Source organism: Amia ocellicauda, chromosome 18, assembly GCF_036373705.1.
Source record: "Amia ocellicauda isolate fAmiCal2 chromosome 18, fAmiCal2.hap1, whole genome shotgun sequence".
Lineage (NCBI taxonomy): Eukaryota > Metazoa > Chordata > Actinopteri > Amiiformes > Amiidae > Amia > Amia ocellicauda.
The window spans coordinates 21949524-21974362 of record NC_089867.1 but is presented as its reverse complement, the minus strand read 5'-3'; the positions used below and the strand labels follow the sequence as shown (position 1 = coordinate 21974362).

Sequence of the window (24839 nt, the reverse complement as noted above, 5' to 3'; positions counted from 1 at the left end):
GCGGAGCTGTACCGTCGAGTGACCCTTGACCTCCCTCCTATTTCCTAGGCCTCCTGTCTGAAATCCCAGATCCCGACGGCTTCCTGCAGGACCTCCTGAACTCTGTGCCCTGAGCGCGTCCCCACGGCAGGACCCCTCCACCCTGGACGCGTGACCGCTCTGCGCTGGCGTCCCACGCGGGGGCCTGGGCAGTGATGAGGGCTCTGAAGCAGGCGCCTCCGGGCATGACTGAGCTGGGGGCTGAGGGCTTCCTAACCACCTCTTTCAGCACAGACACCACCTCCGCCCAAAACCGCTCACTTCAGCAGCCTTCAGTTTGACTGTGTACTCTTCTCACCTGTAACTCTTAAATACATTAAAAAACACATACACAACGAGTGTAGCCTTAAGAGTTTATGCATCCATACAAATAAATGTTAATGTAACCATTGATACATGAAGGAATCAAAGTTTTAACACCCATTGTTGTCTGATCCTGTTTTGGGTCGCAAACGAACGTGGACCTGCAAGTAATTTTGTCCGGAATACAATCAGTGCATAGACGAGGAGTGATACTTTTTTTTGTTTTTTAATACAAATAATTAATTTCCAAGAAGCCGAAATAAATAAAAACAGACTTCCTCGGAGATGGCCGGAGCTTGAACTAACCTGTCCCGCGTCCCCGGCTCGGGCTCGGCTGTAGTCTGTGGAAATTCAGAATAGGCGTGCTATTGGTTTTTATGTTTTAAAGCAGCATGCATGTGTTTAGGTGTTTTTCTTATTTAGTATCAAAATAAACGGAGAAAAGAACAAAAAAAGATCAAGGAACAGACCAGAACACAGTTTGTTTTTAAATGGCGTTTAAAAGCCCCGTGTTGCGGACGTGATCCCCGACGTCTGGACGCCATCGCTCTCTGTAGGCCTGCGCAAGCGGTCAGAGCGGTCTGGTTCTGTTCTAGAAGTCCGATTCTTCTGATGATTTTGGTGGGGTTTGTTTTTCGGTTTGATTTTTATTTAAGTACTGGTCTCCACCACTTCTCCCCACCCGTCCTCTACCCAGGTTTTTTTATTTTTTATTTAAAGATTGTAATGAACTAAATGACTTGAAAATATCCAACATCCAGGATCCAGATGATGACTTTGTTCTTGTATTTGCAAGTACGGTGCCGCAGACGGTGATCTCGGTGGGAAAGGAAATCTCGCGGAGGAATAAAGAATGATATATAATATGCAAGTTTTCAAAGGGCGCCCCTTGTACTCCGAACTGAATGCATGATGTAGGACTTTCACTCCCTTCAGTGATTTTTCTTTTTTTGGTTTGTTTTTTGGTTTGTTTTTGGCCTATTCCTGCTGCTACACTGTGCAAATGTTGCTGAATGTCTGCTTTTTGGATTAGCTAAAGATTAATAAAGCTGTAATACCTGACTGTCTGTCTTGATTCATCACTCTGAAATACAAAACATCAAATAGAGGTTATAATGACTTGCTTTGGGATTGTTTATGTTTTGCTTTTGTGAAAACTAGGGCATTCTCAGTTTAGATATGTAGCAAATACCACAAGGTACATTCCTTCAGCATGTCTTCTGTGAGGAGCTACAGTTCGGCTCAGAGCTGGAGAGATTTGAGCTTTAAAAACAGCCCGGCATTTTAAAAGCTGAAATGAGTTCTGACTGCAGCTAATGCCAGAGGAGGCTTGTGACCTCCTGTCTCACTGGTTTGATGTAGAGATGAGCTACAAAAAATAATACATTTTAACTAAAGTCTCTTTTGGTAATTGTAACTGTAGTACACATACTATCACTTAAATGAATAGATTTTAAAATCAAGCCTGCTCCGCTCTGACCTAAATTTTGAATATCCTTGTTCGGATAGGACTGTTTATAGGTCTATTTGAACCTAGGTTACTGATTTCAGCGAAAGGTTATTTTGCAACCAATTACAGTATGAAAACCTACTGTATAGATGCATACTCTGGTACTTCTGAAATGGGATAAATTTTGGGAAGGGTTGCAGTAATTCTGGTCTAGTACTTGGTGCAAATGGCATTTAAAAGGTCTTGGTTTTTATGTAAAAATCTGAAAAGTAAATGAACCATAAACCGCTTAGTTAAGGTATTTTAATCCTTTGGAATAGGCCAAGACAATACCAGGAAATCTGATTTCCAAGAATTGTTGAAAACCGACAAAACGGCCTTGACAACTCGGGCTGATCAAATGGTTCACAAAAAGGTGAAGGTAAACCTATAAGAGCCTCGGATGTTTTCTGAATTTGAAACCATATGACCACAATGAGAGACCTGGGGAAAATGTGGAAACGCGAGCCAGTGTTGCAGCTGGCAAACACCAGGAAGAAAAACTTGAATCTAACATTGAAAGGGAGCTACAATCTGAAGGCATAATTGAGAGGGACTACAACCCAGGGAGGTAGATGCTGTATTCAAATCCTGAGGATCTCACACACACGGGTTATCATTGAGACCAGTGCACTGCCAATACTGTGAGCCCCGCAGTCAGGTAAAGAATTCAATCGCAGTAATACTTAAGTGATGAATGTAAACACCCGATTGCAGTTTTCTTCTTCTTTAAATAACTCCAAAACGAATATTCAAGATCCTGTCTCGGATGCGATTGTCGTTATTTTTGTACAGCTTTGGTGGGAGTTATTTTGCTGGGCTGAAAATGATTTGGCACTCTTATGAAAACAGCCCAAGGTCCTGTCTGCTGCTAGGTGATTATATTTAATAATAAGGGTAGAAACTGGCTTTGCCTCTTCTAGCATTTCACTACTTAGACCCAACTATAGATTCAAGATGACAATCAATGTTTCTGAGCAGTAAATTAGTCTTCGGCTGCTGCCTTGCACAAAACCATTATCGTTAATTTGTTTCTAACAGGTGAGATGACATTTCTGATTATTGCACCTCTCCCTCTATAAGTACAACGGCCCGAGGGTTTGCAACATTTATTTATTAGTTTTTTGCCAGATGTAGAATTCAATACGCCTTTTGATTTATTAAAAAAACCCTTTGTTGGCACACCTACACTGCAATTGGCAGGAATGCATGTTACTAGGTTTGCTGTAAATAAAATAGAGGCTTAGACTCGGTATTTTCATATGGCAGCCAAACAAATTAAATTCCAAAACAGTAACACAACAAATAGAAAAATTAATCAAAGCAATTCGAAAACTTAACAAATGGGGAAACGCAAAGACCAATTCAGAGAAAACGAACCCAAATGTCATTGTTTTATGATTTATTTAAGATGAGAATGAGCTTTTTCCATTTTTGATATTGTTTGTTGTTGATACCATAGAGCTTATGCTGTGTTTGGATACGTTTGCGAGGGGAAGCACTGGTCCTTCAGATACGTTTATGAGACCCAGGCCTGTTTGTGTGAAAGTGGAGAAATCCACACGGAGAAGGAAACTATTCCAGTTATGTTGCGTGGAATGGCAAGACACACCATCGTCTTTGTTTAGGTTGCATTCTTCCACCAGGTAACATTAACCAAACAAAAGCGATGACCGCTGAAGTACAGGTCAAACTGGATTGCAGTCTGAATTCGGATGACAGATCCCTTTGTGACTTCGTAATTGGGCAATCAACCCATTGTCAATACAGTATCAGTTTTCAATCTGTAGATCTGGAGGAGACTGTGAGGTATTCGGTATTGTTTTCGTTATCATGTGAATTGGAAGGCAGTCAATCCAATATGGAGAACTTTATATCTATATGTGTTGCTTGATAGGCTTGATGCCATTCCCAAACAAACAAACAAACAAACATCTTTAACTCTACTGAGCTGTGCCATCCATGCAAGGTCTGGGTCCCCAGTGGATTGGCTACAGTTTCATCTCCACAACATCTGTGACATTTCAATGCCTAGTTCTATTCGTCTCAATGAAGCCACTACCACCACAGCCAGCTCAGGTCACAGTCAGGTATCGTTTGAAATGTAAGGACGAACAACAAACATGTTACACGTGTCTGAGAATAGGTCTGGAGTCCCTGGGGTCCGGTCCCAGCACATTGCGAGATCTTTGGGTCGTCGTTCTTACAGAATCTGCCCTTCACACGGGCTCAGCGGGGAAACGGGGAATGGAAAGCCAGCAGATTTTCCGTTTGCGTGTGCCATCATGTGTGTCTGTCCTGAGATGCACACTTTCGACGTGGCATTTGCATAAGGCTGAGATGTTTGTGGTAACATCATGGAACAGAACCATTGCATTGATGCAGAAGGGAGCCAACACCAGATACATTTTGAATTTCCACCACCTACTGTCACCTCTGCCCTTTGTTTCTGGTTTTAACAGATGTAGGGAATACAATACTCTCCTGTAACTGTATTGTGTCTGTGTAGCAAAGGCTCGTTTTATTAAAAGGCCAGTGTGTTACACGTTTCTGATTTATTTCACCAATATTGATGGTGTTTACCTTTTCCTCTTTCAGCTATACATTCATTTTTAATTTTATACATGCATCAGATTTTAAGAATGTTTTTCTGCTCTCTTTCTCCCCCCCTTTTCTTTTATTGCAGGGTGTAGGTGTCTTAACTGCCAGTTCATATTATGCAACCCTGGAGTATGGAAACCTTAAACCGTTTACTTCAAAGGCCCGATAAATATAAACCAGTTTTTAAGATTTTGTATGAAACAATTATGTCTGAACTTGCAATAATGTATCACTTTCAAAAGTATCCTAAGTTACATAAGAGAGGTGTTATTTCAAACAGAGAGAAACAAACGTTGAAGGCAGAGTTAACCCCAGGGCAGAACCTAACCTTTGTTTTTGGTATGTATTTAATTGAAAGATTAAATCAATTCCACCTAAATCCCATTTAACACATGTGAACATGTTGGGAGAAGTTCCTGTAAATGATTTCATCTTAACTTCCAAGATTTATAGGAAAGCTTGTTCAATCAATCAATCAATCAATCAATCAATTCAATGTTCATCTGTATAGCGCCCTTCGCAGATTAATGAACAGACAATAACAAAATAAATAAACCACTCATGACATATAATGAACCATTAGGCATGGAGGAGAGAAAAACAAAAAATCCTATGAATGGCAGATTGTTATAGAAGAAAATAAATCTCCAGACAGTACAACTCCATGTTACAGCAGCAATTTTAGTAAACGGTTCATAGCTCATCTATAGGGTCTAGAACATGAATTTTCTGTGAAAACTGCATTGCTTTCACACCCTATTTCTGATCTTGATTGTGCTGATGTTGTTGTTGTTGTTTTAACTTTTACTGACACAAAAAACAAAACATAAACGTGTCCATTAAATTAAACTTGTTAGAATCAATGTATCCTTACAACGTGCCCCCCTGTGACACATGTGATGTTTACCTGACGAATACAACTATTACGGGATGTCTGAAGAAGACTATCGCACGGTGGTAAAATAGGAAGACATTCACTAATGCCCGCTAATGACAGTGACAGATTCGCACTTCACACAGTAACCGCTGCTGCTCAGCTCCGGCCACATTGTGTCGGCTGCGCTGGAGCTGCTGTACCTCCACCCGGCGCCCCTAGGAGGCAGCACCGGGGCGCACGGCCGCCGCACGGGAGTCTCTCCGCGAAGAGAGGAGGCGGACGCGACCGGGAGGCACTACAGCATCAGCAGCGCCGAGGAGCGGAGCCTCACAGCCTCACAGCCATGGATGCGCCAGCAGCCCCGGGACCCGGGCTCGTCTGCGTCTGACGCCTCGCCTTCTGTGTCTTCTGGTTCCATCCATCCATCCAACCATCCATCACAGCAGCCTTTTCTCATCGCTGGAGCCGAACAGAGCATTGGGGCTGCTGCCCACACGCAATGGCTGCACCAGCTCCATCCGCATCGCCTGCCTCCGGTCAAGGATTCCCAGCATAGGAAACTCCGTGGAGGACTCTGGCCTTTTTTGGGGGGGACGAGGGGACGAGAACCCCGGTATCTTTTTTTTTTTTTTACATCAATTTATTTCTTTAGTTCTATTTTTGAAATACATGAATCAGCAAAACAGAGGCTGGCCACTGACGCCTGCGTAACTGGCTGCAAATCTCTCTCTTTCTGGTCATTGTTCATTTGATTTTTGCCCAAGAAAAGCATGAACTCGCTGCTCTTCGGGGAGCTGTCCCAGGCCGCCGGGGTGGCCGTGGTGCCGGTCAGCGCAGCCCCGGCCGGCGGCTCGGGCACGGCGGTCACCAGCGCCCTGCGCAACGACCTGGGATCCAACATCCACGTCCTGAAGACGCTCAACCTGCGCTTCCGCTGCTTCCTCGCCAAGGTGCATGAGCTGGAGCGCCGCAACAAGCTGCTGGAGAAGCAGCTGCAGCAAGCCGTGCAGGAGCAGTGCCGCTACCGAGCGCTGTACACCCGGGAGCAGGCGGTGCAGACGGACTTCACGTCCCCGGAGCACGGCGTGCCGGTGCCGCCGTACCTGCACTCTCGCCTGCCGGGCACCATCTGGAGCTTCACGCACGTCCGGCGGCACGGAGAGCGCTTCGAGACGCTGCAGGGGCCCGGCGTGAGCTGGACGCACCCGGACGGGGTCGGGGTGCAGATCGACACCATCACGCCGGAGATCAGGGCGCTTTACAACGTGCTGGCCAAAGTCAAGCGAGAGAGGGACGAGTACAGGAGAAAGTAAGTGGCGCCTGTCGTCCTGCACCCGTGGGTCGGTTTGGTCCAGGATGCCAGACGCATCTCTCTCGCATCTAAATCTCTCCAGATCAATGATCTAGTTGCCCAGCTGGACCAGAGGAGGGTCTGGTGGGATGCTATGCAGGGCCTCGCAGACGCGCAGATGGTGCATTAGATGTGTAGTATGTGTTTTATGATTGTATGTTGCTTTAGACCGGGCCCGCATACGGAGACAGCGCAGTGCTGTTCGGTGTGTAGATCACAGCTCAGCACACGCAGGAGACCTGTGCTTGTGGAAGTAGCGAGTCCCCATACTGGTGCTGGTGGAGGTTTCTGAGATTGCACAAAAGCTTGTGTGTCACATGAAGATGTCTACAACAAGGGCTGATTTAATGCATTCCATGTATTTACTGACTGATTTGCCATGGGTTGAGGTGGATGGACCTTTCCTTTAGTACAGCAAACATGATTTAGCTAGGATGAGGTGGCAGTGTTTGTGGGGATGTTTAATGCGCCTCTCAGAAGAAGCCTGGTGGAAATAAAGTGTCTGGATTATTCTCACAGCTATGCAACGAAGAGTTTTATTGTCTTTCTTGACTGAGGATGGCATGGATGACTGCAAACCCAACTAACGGTATCAGAGATGAGCGGAATAGTTGGATCTAACTGCTAATCTATATATATATATATATATATATATATATACATGTTCAAACATTGTTTACAGTTGAACAATCAACGACTGTGTCACAGCTTGTTTTATATCAGATATCTTCATGGGTTTGTCTCTCTAACACATCGCATACAGTCAATAGAGATAATAACGTCTTCATAAGGTTAACAGAAACAAGTGTGTAGTAAACGTTTAGTAAGGCTTGGTGTGCCATCTTTCATTCATGTATGATGTTCCCAATCAGATCATACATGTTAATCGTTAGCCTGGACGGATATAACACGTTTCCCTGCCCTTATCGTCAACTGAAGCAGTTCATAAACTCTTCCTCAGGAATATATAGTTGTCTGATGTAGTGTCTGTGTTTTCCTGTCCCGTATGCTGCAGTAATAAAGGCGCATAATGCCGGGGAGTGCCACTGTAAAAGAAACTTGAAAGTGTGGACAATGTCCTGCCCTGTGAATGGATTGGGATGATAAAATGTTATTTACCTCCTGTTTGCATGTAAAAGACTGGAGACAGAACTGGACTGGAGAGTCTGCTGAGCTCTAGAGCTTCACTTTATGGCACAGGCCAGTGCTGCAAACTGCATAGCTTACTCTCTCACAGACCTCTGCACACAGCTGTCCTTCCAGTTTGAAAGATTTCCATTCATGTTAATTCCCCCTCTTCATTTGCATTGCAAAGAAGTTATATTGGCAACGCTGTGTTTATTTGTTTATTTATTTAGATCTGGAATATGATTGCTTATGGGATAAACGATATCAAACAAAGTGTGTGGTATGACCAGATCTGTGTATCAATTTCTAACCTGTATTTTAGCTTCCTTGTTAGCATCTGCCCTGAACATTTCATGAACATGCAAACACTTGACCAGGAAAAGCAGTTTAGCAAGCGGGGGTTTGGCATTTGATGTAATGAAATGTGAAGTTCACAACTCATTGGACCTAATCTAATATGTAATGGCATATTGTTTTATTCAATAGACCTGTCTGTCTTATCCTTAGGCAATAAAAGACAGTTGTTCCCTCATAGTTAACTTATTATGTGTTTGGGTTTCATAACTGCTATGCATAAATCCGATGCTTTCTGCACTGAAAGTCATTTTAATTTGAACGAATACTATTATGTAATTCAATGAAAATTAGTTCCGGCTGTTATTGTTTTCAGTTCCATATTTTATGTTCTGGTTCCTCTTTAGTTAGTTGCAAGTCCACCAAACCTCAGATCCGAAGATTAGATTTCAATGCATTTGTAAATTAGACATGATTCCCTTTTTCTCCCTTTTTTGGTATGTATTTAATCAAGATGTCCTATACTAATAACCAGCTTTGAAACCAAATAAAGGTTAATAAATATGAATTGTTATTGTTGATATATAGACAGACATACATAGAGGCATTGATAGTTCCCGAAAGAATTCAGTGGGTGGAAAAATTTGAATGAATCACAAAAAGAGTTTTCAAGCTGTCATAAAGTTTGGTCCTTGGCTTTATTGTCATCGACAGGTTTCTTCATGTTGTAATTAAAGAAATATGTAGGGCGCTTTAAGGACAAACAAAAATGGAAATTAGGCAAGGGTGGAGAGCTGAAAATGAGCCGCCAGTAGACAACGCCATGATGGGAGAAGAGGAAAGGGATTACAGAGAAAGACCAGGGGCTACAGAGATGGGAGAGTACATAATAGTCTTAGTCGAGTTTAGTTTAGAAGATTATTAATCACAAGAGGAAGAAATTAAGGTATATTCCCTCCTGCCGCTGCGGAAGAGGAGTGGCTCTGTTCCAGCTCTCTGTTCTGTTTACATTAGTTTGAACACTGTTCGTGGTTGGAGAATTATAACATGATGTCCGCAGTGGTATAACGGGACCAACTATAAGATGGAATAGCATCACGACCGTGCGCATTAGATGCATTAGCCCCCTGAGAGGAAACGTCATGTTTTGATGTGTCTGAAGCCTTAATGATGATGAATAATGGGGGGGGAACCACACACACACTAACACACACAAAAACATAGCTTCGGTTAATTGCTTTTCAGCAGGTGATAATTAATTGCTCCTCCAGCCTCCCGTACAGGTTGTGACATGCACAGTACTGGTGCTGCACAGTGCTTTTTACATTCTGCCTCCCCCCAACTGTCTTTTGTGGTTGGCGTATGTGGTGGCACTGAAGGGAAGTGCCAGCCGGGTTTTTTTTTTTTGCATGATGACTGATGCAGTTTGCAGGCTTGGCTCGTAATGAATCACTTTAATGCATGCTTCTGCACTGTGTGGTTTAACGAAGAAAAGCGTGTCTTATATTTAAGAATATATTGTGTTTCTGTGCGTCCAGTTGTGTCAAGGGATGGGAGTGATGAGATTTTAACTAACAGTGCAGCACACGTTAAAGTCTTCAGGTTTAATGAGCAGGAAACTGTGTCCTTTAACATTGTGTTTGTTTCCGTTTGAAATGGCGTGCAATGGGGGATAGAAAATCAATTTCAGAATTGCACAGTAAGGCCAAATCCCCTTCACATGTATGAAAGGAATGGGTTATCTGGGGAAACAAGAAAACTAGGTCATACACCCAGCTAGGTTTTTGTTCTCTACAGTATCATAACTCTCCTATAGGTAGAAAAAGGACAATGTATATATTTTGTAGGATTCTCCTGCCAGAAACAAACAAAAGTCCATCAGTAATAGTCCTAAGAATTTGGAGAAAGTTATCGGGAACTATTTATTTGTTTAATCCATTACGTAAATTCTTTGTGGATTAGCCCTTTCAGGATTAGTCTTCAAAACCGATGCACCTCGGTTTCGCATCCTAAGAAGGACTGCAGCCGGATTCCTCAGACCCGTACTGCTGTTGCCATGGGGGAGCGGGTGAAACAAACAGCCTCATATTTCCAGAGTGGCGTCCATTTAACAGCCCAGTGCCACGTTCAGGAATGGCACTCGATCACACTCGGGCTGAGGTATATACAGCCAAGCACAAGGACGCTTTTTGGAGATTATTGTTGTCGTTTTCGGTTTTTGATTTCCCATCTGTGATGTGGTCGACTTCTGGGTCTTTTTTCGTCTATTGGTTTCCATCCATTCCTTTGTCCATCTTTGATCTGTTCTTCTTGCAGTGTGTCTGGCGTGTTGCCTTTTTAACGTTTTCACTCATATTTTGTTTTTGTCTTTATATATATATATATATTATTGGGAGGTTGTAGGTAAAAGCAGATGCTGCAATGTACAAAAACATAATTACAAGTCCTCCTGTTCGCTTGGGCTGTGCGAGATGAGGAGTCAGTGATTAACATCCTTGGGAGGACTTCTAAAAATGACTCTAAACGTCCCCTGGTGTTTATTTATTTAATTAATTTGAAATAAGCTATAATAAGCGGCTCTCAGCTGGTCTGTTTAGAAGTTCAGACCAGCCCTGCTCGTTAAAGTACTTGGCTTGATATAATGCCTCGTAAATCTGGACCTGTGTATATTACCCTAATTTCTCTGGTGTCATCTTTTTCCTTTCTGACAGAGGTGCACTTACTGTAGAAAATACGTGTTGTTAAGGGTATGAATTACTTCTGCATCCCTGGCAGCCGACTGTTTTCACAGATTTCAGTACGATATGACAGGTATGCTGTAGGTTTTTCTAACAGTGTGAAAGGCAATTTGTTGGCCTAGTTTAAGGATAAAGGTGGTATGCAAAAGCAGGTGGTCAAGCTGACTGCAACTTCAAAGGGTCCCAACAAAGACAGCTGTCATTCATTCCAGGCCTCCTGCAAATTAACACGAGTGCGTGTTTTTATGGGAGAAAATGAAGAAATGCGTCCATAATAGTCTACCATTGGTTCTAGAGGCTGTAAAACCTCCCTTTTAATCGTTTTTAGCCAAAGGGAGCTAAAATCCATACTACACTGTAAATAATTAGTGTTCTTAACAGGAGCCTGGGCATAGACTTGATGTTTTGTGCGTTGTTTCAACAAATACCAGTGAAGTGTTTGGCGGAGTCCCTCGCACAACACTGTGGCCTGCACAGACTCGCTGAGACGGGAAGCCTGGGGGTGGATTTCTGACCGCAGTGGGATTGTACAGAGCGTGAATCAAATGGCCCTGTGTTACAGAAAACTGGGTTCAACTCTGCCCAACTGCCAGGAGATTTTATTTCAGTGTAATCCTTAGAAACCAGTGTGACCCATATGTCACATCCAGAGGCCTGGTGCACTGGGGCACTGTATTTTGATCCAGCTTTGTTAAATGTTTGGATAATAACATTGCACTGGTTTCTTAAGGGTTAAATATGAAAAACAAATCCACTTATTTGCAGGCGTTGTTCCCCTTCATTTTTTTCCCTTTAACTCATCTTGTGTGCCTGAATCTGTAATCGATAGTCCAGCGACTGCTGTAAACTCTTAATGAAAGTGTCCGTCTGTTCATTGTGAAGTAATTACAATGCATTCTGGGGCCTCTTCTTGGTCACTCCTGCATTAGGTAATGAAACATGGGGCAGTCAGAGTTATTGCTGTTCACAGGCACTTAGCAACTCCACCCTCCCCCGGCAGGGTATTCAAACATGATAGTACTGTGTCTGTGCTAAACACATCCTGTTCAGGCCATGCATATTTCCCCTATACATTAGGTAGTGCCCTACCTAAGCACTGCACCCAATTCTGCGCATTCTCTGCGCATACCGCCACACGTTTAGCGTCCTCCTCTTTGTCAGACTAATGACTAGAAAAAACTCGGTCCCAAATCCCACTGTGCATACGTTGGATTCTCAGGTTATAAATAGCCGAGGAAGAAATAGAAATGGAAATGCCTTTGCCTGTGCCACGTATGAAATATGATGCCCCTCTTTATGTCAATATTTGCCCAGGTTGTTAAGAGCATGCTTGTGTGCAGAATGGCCACAGATTGTGTGTCAGCTCCATTCCCTATATCCTATATGCATTATAAGCATGTGTTATGTGCTGGACAACAGTGAACCATATACCCCCCTACTCTGCATATCAGAGAATCTCATTTGAACATTCGAAGGAGAAAAAAAAGCAGTAAGCACATTTTTATTGAACTGGAATTGCAGAACTGTATTGTACAGTAGATTTTCAATGTGGACTGAAGAATGTAATCTTCTTGGGGTATATATGTCCTGTTCTGTCCTCTACCCTTACAAAAAAGTAGTTAAGTACACAATGAGTTTGCTTTAGGTTTAATAAAGTACACAGTGTACTTAACTGTACTTCCTTTTCATGAGGGCAGCCAAGCTATACGTCGGGGACTGGTGTTTTATCACTGGCTTTATAGCCAGGCATGACCAGAGATGTTGAGTGCTGACTAATACGTTACTAATCTCCAGAAACAAAGACTTCTGGAAGAAAAGAAAAGCAGATGAGAGAGGGAGAGGGGGAGAGAGAGAGAGAGAGAAAGGAAATTAAAATTCCTGTTATTTCTGAATAGTACCGTTAGGCATCCACATCCAGGAATAGTCTAGCTAGCAGCTCGCGTTCGCACCGGAAATGGCTGTCTGCTGCATGGGGTCCAGTGTCACATCCCTCGATTATTCCCCCTGTAGGGACGTGCTCCAGGGGCTGCTCAGACTGTGACGTCGTTTCCTTAGGAAGCTCTGTTCACGCTGTGCCTTATCTTTCTCGTGCGTGAGGGGGTTTAGGGGTGAAGGAGAGGTAGAGGCTGAAAATGGGGTCTGTGTTCCCAAAGTACAGAGGCTCTTTGTGGTGGGGTCTGGCCAGCTACAGCAGCTGTTTGAAGGAATTGCCCCTCAGCTGTTCCTGACTAGGCATTAGCAAATGGCACAGTGCCACCAGACAGAGCGCCACCCCCCACTCGATTAAACACGGATGTAGGTTACGCAGTCCTGTGCTTCTCAAGCTGGAATTGTATTTAATTAATCGCCGTAATGCCAGGCAGGTCAAACTGTTGTTCTCTGGTTGTAGCGGGAGTTTCAAAGGGGAATTCAGTGTAAAGCTTCGGTGTAAATATATATAAAAGTTGTCTTATTTTGTTTATACACGCATACATATTCAGAGCGGTCGTTTTTGATCTTTTCTATAATCCCAAAGCTACAATGAAGAGACTTTCTTTGGTTTGGTTTGTTTTCATTCTCATTATCTGTGCTATTTCGAGATTAGCTGTTCCTCAGAAGAATGTAAACTGTTAAATAAAGAAATGGAAATGATGCTGAAGTTGCATGGGAGAGCAAAGCGTTAATATAATGTATTTACAATTGCAAAATAAGTAATCTTATACAAAGGGATAAATACCCATGGGGATATTAACAAGACAGGAAGTTGCAGTAACTGTGGCCTTGTATTTTTTGTTTCATTTCACATAATCGGAATCCACCCTAAAAAGATAATTAAATTCCCAGACTGCTCTTTACTCCGTTTATAATCTCACTAACTTCTCAACATCTGCTTATCTTCTGTCCTTTGTGTTGTATTTTGTCTCATAATAGTACAGGACAGAAGTAGCCAAAGAGCGAAAGGCTAAACTTAGTGTTGTTTTGAAACACTGAGAAGATGCATGTAAAATTGAAACTGAGGTGCCAATTGGGGTGGGAAACGGCACTTTAGGTTCGTTGTAATGTTCAGCTTCCCTATAGGGATAATCACTGAGTTGGGATAAGGAATGACTTATTCAGAAATAACTATGGTTAACGGACGACATTTCTTTCGCTTACAATTTGCTGTTCATACTGGGTGCTGATCTTGTCGGCAAGAGGAAATGTTAAAAATGTAGGTTTCACCAAACAGCTGGTATCGGAAACTGTGTGGCTGGTTTACTGATGAGATTTTGTTGGACTGAAATGCTTTATTTGGCGTTCATAGGAACAGTTATCGCAGTGTGTACACATAGAGCCTGGGTTTTCCGTGTAACTCCAAGGATCTGGCCAAGTAACTAGTCCGCCAATGTAACAGCAGCCTGACGCACAATCTAGTATGATTCAGTGAAACCGCGTACGTGAAATTACTAGATCTACTTTTTGCTTTTGGAAGGGCTCTGTCAGTGGCATCCCTTACGGCTGGGTGATCAGTTTTTTCTTGCATATCTACCATGTCTGTGAACTAAAGTTACCCACATCTAAAAGTAGCAGCGCATTCTGTGTTGTATAAAAATACCCCTCCCTATCATAGCTTCATTGCGCCCATCTGTCCTTTCCTAGATGTCTGCCTCTGATCTAACCCTTCCTCTCTCATGTGAAACCCTTTATCGGTTTCTTTCATTGCATTCTGTGAATTCCTCCGTGACGGCCCCACCGAGTGAGTTCCTACAGCTGCACAAGTACAGTTTCAACAGTACGTCTGCTTTTAATCCCTGAGTTATAATCTCACAGTGACGAGTGATCCGGGCCTGGCCCTTGTTTGGTTGTTACTCAGACAGTCTGAATTTTTAAAACCATAATCCCTTTTATGAAAACTGTAAAATGAACTACCACTACTGAGTCCATTGTAGACTCTGAGTTCAAATAAGTTCTATATTTAACGTGATTATCAAATGTTTTGTTAAATGAAAACATCTTTTACCCCACAATGTACTGTAATGTATAAATATGTTGTGCTTTATGTAAGGTAGTGTGTGTGTGTGTGTGTGTGTGTGTGTGTGTGTGGCATCAGCTTGGTGGGTGATGTGAGCAATGAAAATAAATGGTACAAAATCATCAATGGGATCTCCTTCAAAAGCTGTACAGTGGGTTTCGCTGTCGGGGGCTCTAGGGGGGTGAAACCTGTGAGCCCCTGGGGGTGGGAGTGTGGGTGGCAGTGAGGTCACCCATTTCCTGGGATGCATTGTCCAAAATGGAGCCGCCTCATTGCTCAGGCACTCACCCCTCCCTCTCTGCAGCACAGCCCCCCCCACACACACACAGCCGGGGACACACGGAAAAATACAACCACGTCATATTCATTCAGCGATGGTTAGATCGTGTGCTCTGTATAAATGATGCATTAGCAACATTACTGGTATGATTTAGGAAATAAAAGTATATCAGGAGGTTTGGGATTCAGGGAGGTGCCGTTCAAGCTTATTGGACCTTCCCATTGTCATTCCCACTGGGGAGAAGCAGGCATACAGACGTCCCCGTCAGCCTGTATTTATGTGTGGCTAAATAAGGACCTGGGGAATAATTCGCTCTGGTATCTTTAATTTTCCCGAGGCAATTAATAACTGGAAACAGCTGATGGCCCGAGTTGCTCCTTCGATGTTCCTGCTCCTGTAATGCTTACACTTTCCGTCCATGCATAAGAAGGGTTTCATTATATAGAGACAGTATGTGGCGACATATAGTGCCAGTCTTTGATGAGGAAAAGTTGTGGGTTCTGCAGCATTTGTAGGAAGAAAACGGTCTAGAAATTAAATTAAGTAAAATAACAGTAGGAGCAAAAATCTGGGCAATTCTTACATGATGCAGTGTATATTATAATATACAGCCCTACCTGTTTTTGTGTTTCTTGTTGTTGTTATTGTAGCTCACACACTATGTATTGCCCTTTAATGTTTCTGGCTTCTTCCTTATGTAACTCCTAACAAAACACAAACTTCTTTTGAACTTTCCAACCAGCTGATGCCAGCTCTGAGGAGCAGAGCATGTGAGATGTTGTTTTCAGTCTCTTTGCACCTCAGGTTGGACAAAGACCTGCTTTCTGGCTGAATGGTGTCAGATTGTGTTTCCCCGTGTTCGTTCGTTAATTACCTCAGAGGAATCAATTAGCAACCAGGAAGGAAAGGACCTCTGTGCTATAGGCTTTAGCCTGCATGTATTTTTTTGCCAGCTATTTGGGTAACACACTGACCTCCATTCACAGTACCTTTTAATGATGACTCCCCCCCCCCCCCCCGTTGTAGAGATATTATGCTAATTTAAGCCAATCTGGTAATTGCATTAGGCTAGGGAAGGAGTTGTGTGAAAAAGGGGCTTTCAGGAGATTCATTGGAGGCTCCGGCCAGAGTGGCACTCAGGCGTGACTCGGCCCTGCTGTGTGAACATACTCTCCTCTGCTCAATAGCAAGAATGACATATTTCCTCCCCCGTATTGTATCTTTGCACGGCTAAAGGATTGGTGCCTATTGGAAAAACAAAACAAAAACAAAGGCCTTTATTCCTGATTCTGTTCCCAGCACTGTGTTCTCCAGTCGGCCTGGACAATGAGAGCCCCAGTGTTGATTTTGAATAAAAGTCTTGTATTTCTGCTGTACCCAGATGTGTATACCCATGAGATGCCTGGCCTGTTGATGCTGTCAGACAGCTGGTGGGGTTAGCTGTCTTTCCTAGCGATGCACAGGTGAAAAATTGAGTCAAAGGGAGGGTGTGTGTCCGTGTGCTTTTTCAAATCAAGTCCTTTCTGTGGCGAGGTCAGGATGAGAGCCGAACGGTCCATCTTAGCTTAATGCGTTACATGAGCACATTTAATCAAAAGGCATTATTTATTTTGATTCAAGCAAAGAGCATTAAGGATCAAAAGCCTTGAACAGCATTTATTTTGTATGCGTTTGTTGTCTTTGCTGTGTTTGTACTTCTGAACTAAAAGCACAGTCTGGGAATGTCTGAGTCTGAAGATGTGGCTGTGTTCCTATCGGGGTTAGTTAACCAGGAAAACATTTCAGCTCGGCAAGGAGGGTTGTTTTTTCCCAGGCGTTTATAAAAACAATAAATAATCCTGTTGCAATAATCATGAAAGGCAGCACAGTAAGGAGAGAGGGTTTATTTGAGGCCTTCACATTCCCTTGTTATGCTTTTCCTAAGCTGGATTTTGAAGTCCTATAAAAAGTAGTAATTAAAGGGAGGTTACACAAAATCTGTTCTCCAGTGTAGTGTGGCTTCATCTAGGATATTACATGCTTGATTTAGAAAAAAATGATTGCGCTGGAGGTAATCCAAAGGGTAATCTTAGGACTGAAAACTAAACCTTAGGCACTGAACATGTCAGACGAATTTAATCTTCTTGGTCTGGAACGAAGACGTTTATTAAAAGGGATTCACACAAAAAATCTGCCCAAATGTGTACAGCACCCCTGGACACAAACGGAAAGCCAGGACCGAGGGTGGGAGCCCTCCGTCACAGCTGAATGTGGCCGCGAGGGAGGTGTCTTCTGGTAAACGACCCCAGGCCTCCGAAGCTCGTGCTAATGACGGCATTTTTCACCCGCTGACGTGCGAATGAGAGCGGTGGCCCCTGGCTGCGTTATTACGCGAAATCCAACGAGGCCGGCGTTGTCTGTATGAGCCGAGCTGCGGACAAAGGCACCCGCTCTGAACAAGGCGGTATTCATGAGGGCCAGAGAAGGCCTCGCTGATCATGCCAGGGGGTTGACTTTCACTCTGGTGAGCCGCAAGAAAAGACGAAGCGAGTTAGTCAGTGTAAGCTCTTAATAAATCCTTTTGTTTTTCACCGATCGCTCTGAATCGCAACTGGGCACGGCACAAGTGTGGCATGCTCCGTGAGAGCCAGGGATCGGGAGAAAGAAGTGTTGCGTGTGTTAAGAGTGTGAAAATAGGGTGGCACTAGGAGTTGTTTGGAAGTTGATCTGAAACTGAGCCAACTTCCTTGAAAAATTGTGTTTCAAGGCTTCTTAAGAAAACCACTGTGCCCTCAACAGCCCTGAGTCGTGAATTGTCACACCCAGGTGATATATTCATCAATTTCCACTTACTGACATGCTAAGAGTTTTTTTAAAACTCATATTCTGTGCACACCACATCTAGTTCTCACCCATAGTGCCACCTCACAAGAAATAACTATTGCAAAAGCTGGGCCAGTGTCATATTTCTGCCATATTTCTGTGCTACATGTTACTCCAGTACAATTATCTGTATCTTCTTCCCTGCACAGGATGGTAACAAATCCTACTCTGTTGAATGATCCTGCCAGTTCCCTGTAAATCCGTACAATAATAGAGGATACAGTAGGATTTGGCTTGTGTGCCTTTTTGAAATGACCAGTTACAAACCCCCAATGTGGTGATCTTTCGATGGCACACACACAGACCTCTCGGCCCCATGGTCAGAAAGCAGACGAGTATCGGAGCGGTCAGGTTAAGCGTGTGTCGATCTTCCAAAGTGGGACAGACCCCTGGGAAGGCAGGGCATGAATAATTGAAATGGCAGCTGAATTTAGATCCACTGTGGTGAGGATCAATGGGAGAGAACCCTGACGAGACGCTTTTCTTCTCCGCTACCTTTTCCTGATGGAAATGGGCAATTTAATGTTGGAAAGCTAGAGATTGACATCTTATACCAGTGAGCATAAGTGTCCCATTAAGAGGTAGCTTAGACTGATAAGGTTTGACCAATCCAGGGAATCAGGACATACAAGTGACGCTTAACAGTAGGAGATATATGATCAAGGAGAGAGATGGACAATGAATTATCAGAACATCTGTTTTGTTTTGTTTTTAGAACTATATGTTTGCTCAGGAAACCAGCATTAATCACACTGTTCTCAGGAGAAGCGATACAAAGTACAGGACTGTACCTATATTTGCTTCCCGTGTGTCACAATAGGTTACATAAGAAACTGCCAATCTCACAAAAGGCTGGGCAAACTGATAAAGTGCCCTGGTTACGCACAGATGACCTCCATTTATCTCGCTTAGAAAGTGCTGTTCTCCTCAGAGGGCTTGTCTTGATGGAAACGTTAACAGCAGGTAAACAAGTAGGACTTCCCCTGCCATTACACGGCACTTAGATCAATTCCAGATTAAACACGTTCCAATACAAAATGCAGAAAAGTCACGTCTTTATTTCAGTGTCCGCCTGTTTAATTGTATCAACACACACACACACTCACGATGGACAGTGTGATCTGCTGTTATACCAGTACCAATACGTGCGGATTCCAATCCAGTCTGACCAGACAGGACAACAGAGGTGAAATTCATTTGTGACTGCGTTCGCCCCGGCTTTCTCCAACGCTGCTGTCTGGCAGCTCCCACCTGCATTGCAACCTGGCACAGGAACAACAAACAAAACCCTTCTTTTAATTAAATTGGGCAGAGTCTGTTGCTGTTTTGTTCCTGCAGCCCCCCTTCCCCCCCGCACAGCAGTCTGCAATGAAGGAGGACTTAGTCACGATGTCGCATCCTTAATCTCACTGGCCACTGTCTCTCCCTGTCTGTCTCCTTTGAATTCTGCTCTGGAGTCCATCAGGCTGATTAATCCCCAGGGGGTTTGGGATATGTGAACTGCATCAGCAAAATTCGACCCTGTTCACCCATATCAATACACACACTCCCTGGTTCCATTTGAGATTACCATATTTTATTATTTTCTAATTCATAAAACAGTAATATTATGAATAATTATGGAATAACCACAGGTGTCCACCCTTCTCAATTTCTGTTCACAGGTTTTTTTCTTTTAAATAAACAAACCCCACCCAAAGAAAAAGTCCTTCCACTTAATATGTTGTCTTTTCCGCAGGGCATTAGAAAAGGGAAGATCCCTAATGCGCTTTGAGCGAATACTTCGATGTGGTCTCATCAATGAACTTAACCGCCGTCCAGTTTGTTGTGAGCTGTCCGATGCATGTTGACAAGCCCCTGGCGCCACTCCAGCCCCCGTTTAAAAGACAAGATGATGAGGGATTTCATAAGCACGGCTGCAGTCTGCCTCTGGGGGTCAAGGGCTGTCTCGTCTCTCCGTTCAGATTTGCATTCTTACCTAGATGTCTTCGCTGAGCTGATGGCTCCTCTGCAAGAAGAAACCAATTATTGACTCAGGCAGTACGAGCTAACGATGATCGTTGAGATGAATATGGACGGGAAAACTGGGGGCGATTGCTGATGCTAGATCAAGTCCTCAATCAGCAGCAGTTAATGCCTCACAGTCCTCATAGTAGAGAGCAATACGGCAGTATGGATCAGACACCGATGGGGTTAGAATAACGAATGGATGTGCCGTGTTTGATTTTCCACCTCATTGGTTCAATTTCTACAAGGAGCTGTTAAATCAGAACAGGAGCAGCCTGGAGTCTCATTTCAATCTCTGCTCTCTGTGTTATTCTGCTGCTGAGTGTCCGTGCGCCGTCTGGTGCAGGTCTGACTGGATCACTCGAACCCAGTACTGTCAGAGCTGGTGCAATTCCACTGTGAGCCGAGAGAGCCATGCATCACCGCTTTAATTGGTCGTGTTTCTGGGGAATGTTTGCACTTTGCCCGAGGCTACGCGGCCATCGGAGTCCTCCGTGTAAACTAATGAGCTGAGGGGGTGAGGAGACTGTAAAACTCCCTCATTCTTAGTCCTAGGGAGTGGTTCCTCTGCTTTATAGAGCTGTGAGGGAAATTAGATGGACCTTGGTCGCCATTGTCACTGTTCAACAATTTTGTGGATTGATTGAAGAGTTTAAGCAGCTTTGTCTAATGTGATTAAATATCACCGGTTTTGATGGACGTCTATAGTATATTTACTTATGATTGATGATAATAATATATACAATTCAAAATTTAATTGTTGTTCGTGCATTGTGTTTTAACTGTGAGATGATTTATGTGTTTGCACTAAGCGGCTGTTGACGTGCAGACAAAACATTGTGTATTTATGCACATTTTGTAATTAACTTGTCTCTTCAGCTCTCAATGAATGAACAGCTGCTAAGCTTGCTGAGCCCTGGTTGGACATGATGCAAGTGGAATTTAGGACACCCTTGACCCCTTTGGCTTTGCACACTGGCCTACCTGGAAGGCAAATGATCTGTTTTGTAATTACCATCGCCTTCTCTTTTTCTGTGAACGCTGGCAGTTCATTGTTGGCAGCCTGTTTAGTGAATGTTCCCGGGGAGATTCCATTCAATCACTTGCCTGTTATGTTAATGCTGCTTCTGGTTCCAGTTAACTCATCTTTCAAGACCGTTAGTGAGGGAAGGTAGACGACCAGTGAGAGGATTGCTCAGGAGCAGCATGCCATGATGACATCACTCCGTGATGGAGTTTCTGTTATGGGTTGTTACAGGACTGTGCAGGAATGCTGGCCTTTGTTTCTAATGGAACACCTGGCTAATGAGTTGTTTTTATTTTTTTATTAACTTGACTCACATCAGTGAAACTGTATTCATCCTTTTAAGGGCAGTTAAACTTGAAGCCATCACCCACCCCGCCTCCACCCAAACAACCCCAACAAGCACCACCCAGCGCCAACCCCAACCAGGTCTGGGCATGAGGCTGAGTAGGCGGGCACGTGTTGAAAGGGATGAGCACTCAAGGAAATATTAGGGATGAGATTATAAATCTGAGCTCGATTGTGGTTTGATCGCTGACGGCAGGCATCCTTAAACCCATAACCGCCTGCCTGGTTAGGTAACAAGGCACAGGCTAATTATTCCAATTGCTGAGCTGTGTTTTACCTTAGAGCTGTCTGATAGCCTCCTGTTTTGTGTTCCTTGGCATTTCTCTGGCTACATTAATCAATAGCGCCCGCAGCCTACTGCAGAAATGCCAAGCTCTAAAGTGACCTAGAAAAGAAAAAAAACAAAACTGAACGATACAGTGAAAACATTAGCACAGTATGCAGGCACAGTCAATGGGAGGGAGACACGCAGGCCTGTCCACAGTGCAGATCAAAATCTTTCTTTCTCTAAATTGGCAGTCGCCCTTGCCACCAGAAAAGCAGCTTTTAAGAAAACTCTTTCAAAAGACAGGGAATCTGCAATAGTTGCGGACTTTAAATCCCCCCTTCAAACCACATCAGTGAGTGTCAGGGCTGCCTGTCTGAGTGACTGGGTCTGCTGGCCACCTTTGTGCTTTGTGAAGAAACGGTCCTCACTGGAGAGGGGGTTAGCAGATCACTGGGAAGCACTTGACTGCAGCAAATCCTCCTCAAACAACCCTGTTTTAAGCAGTGCTGATGAAAGCCACTTGAATGTTAGGGCTTCTGTAACAAGGAAAGCTGCTGAGACGTTGAATGGAAGTTTATGATCATTCACCTCATGCCCGGTTAAGACACCTAGGCTCAACGCCCGTCGAGAAACCAGTGGCATTCGATGTTGCTGAATCCATGGCGTATAAATGTGGCATAGCTGATGCAGCACACATGGCAAGCTAAATGGGTGTGCATGCTGTGTTCAAAGCTGCTCTCAGGGTAGATTTACAGCATTTAGGAGCGTTTTTCCTCCAAAACCTCAGCCAAACAAAACCCAGATTTATCTTTGGGTTTTAGTGGAATTGCCGGTCTGGCATCAAACGGGGGGAATAGTTTGACAGGTGACCACACCTTTCATGTCAACTATGGAAAAAAACTATGGAAGTCATCCTTCAAGCAGAGTAACCCAATATTAGATTATACAGCAGTATGATGTAGTCCTAAGAGTTCATTGAGGTAAATTCATGAACTCTCCTGTAAGTTTTACTGCAGTGCCAGATGAGCCCATGGTTGCCACATGGAAACCCCTTGACTGTGTTGCAGGCTGCATATGTATAAAATGTTGTGTGGTTGGGTTGGGACCAGATTCCATGCTTCAATAGTCTCGCTCATTCTTTTACCCCTTTCTGTAATCCCTATTCCCAGAACCAGAACTGGGTGTGAATGTTGAAGACATGCTGTGAAAAGTGTGGCTCTGATGAAAGAGGTGCCAAGTGCTGCCAGGAGGGACAAGTTCGATCAAAGATGAACCTCAGGCTTTCTGTCTTCTTGACATGAGTAAACCATGTAAAAACAATTACCTGCATTCTTACGGTTCTTCGCCCAGTGATCTCACCTGTCACGCAATGCTTTGGGTAAACACCCGGCCGCGCCTGTCTTATTATCCCTCTGTTTATCCATGAATAAATCAAAGACATGAAAGTGTATCTTTTGGGTGTTACATAGTAACAACCCTCTGGATTAACTGCAGGTTGCTTCAAGGGGATGAGTGTAGCATGGCTGGTAGTGCAGCAACACTGTATCACCCTAAATCACTATGTACGCCCAGTGCTGTCAAGGGGTATTGTCACACTTATTAGTGATGTGGGGCTTGGCAAGGGAAGCCGATAACCATTCTCTTTCATTAGCTCTGTCCACTTCCCCTCCTCCAATCAGAGCTCTGTACTTTGGATGCCCTGCTGCCGCTCGTTCCTGCACCTCTGAGCCACACTGAAAGGTGATGTGTAATCCTCTGTGATTGCCAGGAAATAGCAGGAGGGATCATGGAATATAGTTTAGCTTAAACAAATTGGCAGTTCCACTAAAAGCGATGATCCTCAAACATGCATCCTAAGCCCTTGACTCATCCCTTCCCTCACACAGAAGCTATGTATTCAGAAGCACGAGCGCATGTTTGTCTCTGGTTTCCATTATGTCCAGCTGATTTATTTGCCACAAGAAACAAAATAAGAAAGCCTAGAGGAACCTCAATGGCAGAGAAACAGGGCCTCCACTGATTCTGCATAATAGTTGTATTCACTCGGATTCATTAGACATGTGATTCACTGCATTTTTATACCCACACTGCACATCACAACACAGTGTTTCTGTCCATGAACATAATGGCGGTCGGGTTTTCTCATTGGCTCCTAGATTCTCCATCGCTCATTGTTAATTTTTAGCCACTTTGAGCCCTGTTTCCAGATCTAGTTGCTTATAAACTGAGCCGGCCCCCCTTGGAGCCGATATGAATACCCCTGTCCGTCAGTGTCTAATCTTTTCTGTGTTCAATGCCATCATAACACAACAAAACAAAATTGTAGATAACGTAATGAAGATCTCAGTGAATAGTTCTACTGAGACCATATTCTTTCCTTCTCGATAACTCTGAATACGGAGTGCTTAAGCATTGGATTAGTCATAATGAGGATGCATTATGTAATGAACTGAACGGCACTGGGCTAATGTATTGGCATGCCCACCTCTTGGCACACGCAACCCTGGCTCCTTTAATCATGTAGCCTCATGCCCAACTTGAAGGTCCAAGTTCTACCTTGTGAGAAGCTACCGTGACATCTTAAGTGCCTTTCACGTTTCATACTTTTCAACACGGTCAAGTGCATTTAAAGAGCCGGTTATCTAAACAGTTCACGGCTCCCATAGCAGATGCAGACATGGCACTTCAGGCTCCACAGTCGGCTGGTGCCGTCATCGTTGTCGAGAGCTGAGTCAGACGCAGAGCTGGGAGTATTCTCTCTCTGTGATCTCAGCCCGGATCTCTGATGGGAGCAGCAGATGTCTCGTGAATCTGCGAAGGGCTAGATTTACAATGGAGGCTCGTACCAGATGGTTTTAATCTCGTTTCTCGCCTTTCACGTATTGTGGCGGTTTCTGTGGGGTTTTGTTTTATTGTATTGCTTCACTGTGGTGCTCACTTGTACAAATCATTTCTGGAGAGACACAGGGCCAGTGCAATCAAGTGGCAGATCTTATTGCTCATATCTTTCACTTCAAATGAAATGATCCATCAGAATAACTCCCACGACAGAAACGGCAGTTACATGCAGAGTTTGCAGAAACTTGATATTTAAAGCTGTAGCGTTCTCAGTCTGATCCCAGTGCTGTGCTGCTGTGCAGACTCCAGTATTATGTATAGCGTGAGAAGTCTCAGGAACCCCCCCTCCCCCCATTGTGTAGATACTCCCTGGAGGGGCTATAATTTCTCCTGGATCAACT

General features: G+C 43.9%; 2 protein-coding genes across 10 annotated transcripts in view; both read left to right on the top strand.

The window, feature by feature from the left end:
* The window catches only part of ubr4 (ubiquitin protein ligase E3 component n-recognin 4), a 48173-nt gene extending 46769 nt beyond the window's left edge, over positions 1–1404 (top strand). For all 6 annotated transcript variants that reach the window (XM_066690941.1, XM_066690938.1, XM_066690940.1 and 3 more), the window contains one exon: positions 49–1404. In XM_066690941.1, coding sequence (XP_066547038.1) covers positions 49–113 — 65 coding nt within the window. In that variant the 3' untranslated portion in view covers positions 114–1404. The remainder of the gene's footprint in view (positions 1–48) is intronic.
* A 4114-nt stretch (positions 1405–5518) lies between these two features.
* The window catches only part of iffo2b (intermediate filament family orphan 2b), a 41047-nt gene continuing 21726 nt past the window's right edge, over positions 5519–24839 (top strand). Inside the window, exon 1 of one of the 4 annotated variants that reach the window (XM_066690509.1) lies at positions 5519–6618. In XM_066690509.1, the coding sequence (XP_066546606.1) occupies positions 6080–6618 (539 nt within the window). In that variant the 5' untranslated portion in view covers positions 5519–6079. The remainder of the gene's footprint in view (positions 6619–24839) is intronic. The other 3 variants (XM_066690510.1, XM_066690511.1, XM_066690512.1) reach the window with 3 other exon arrangements.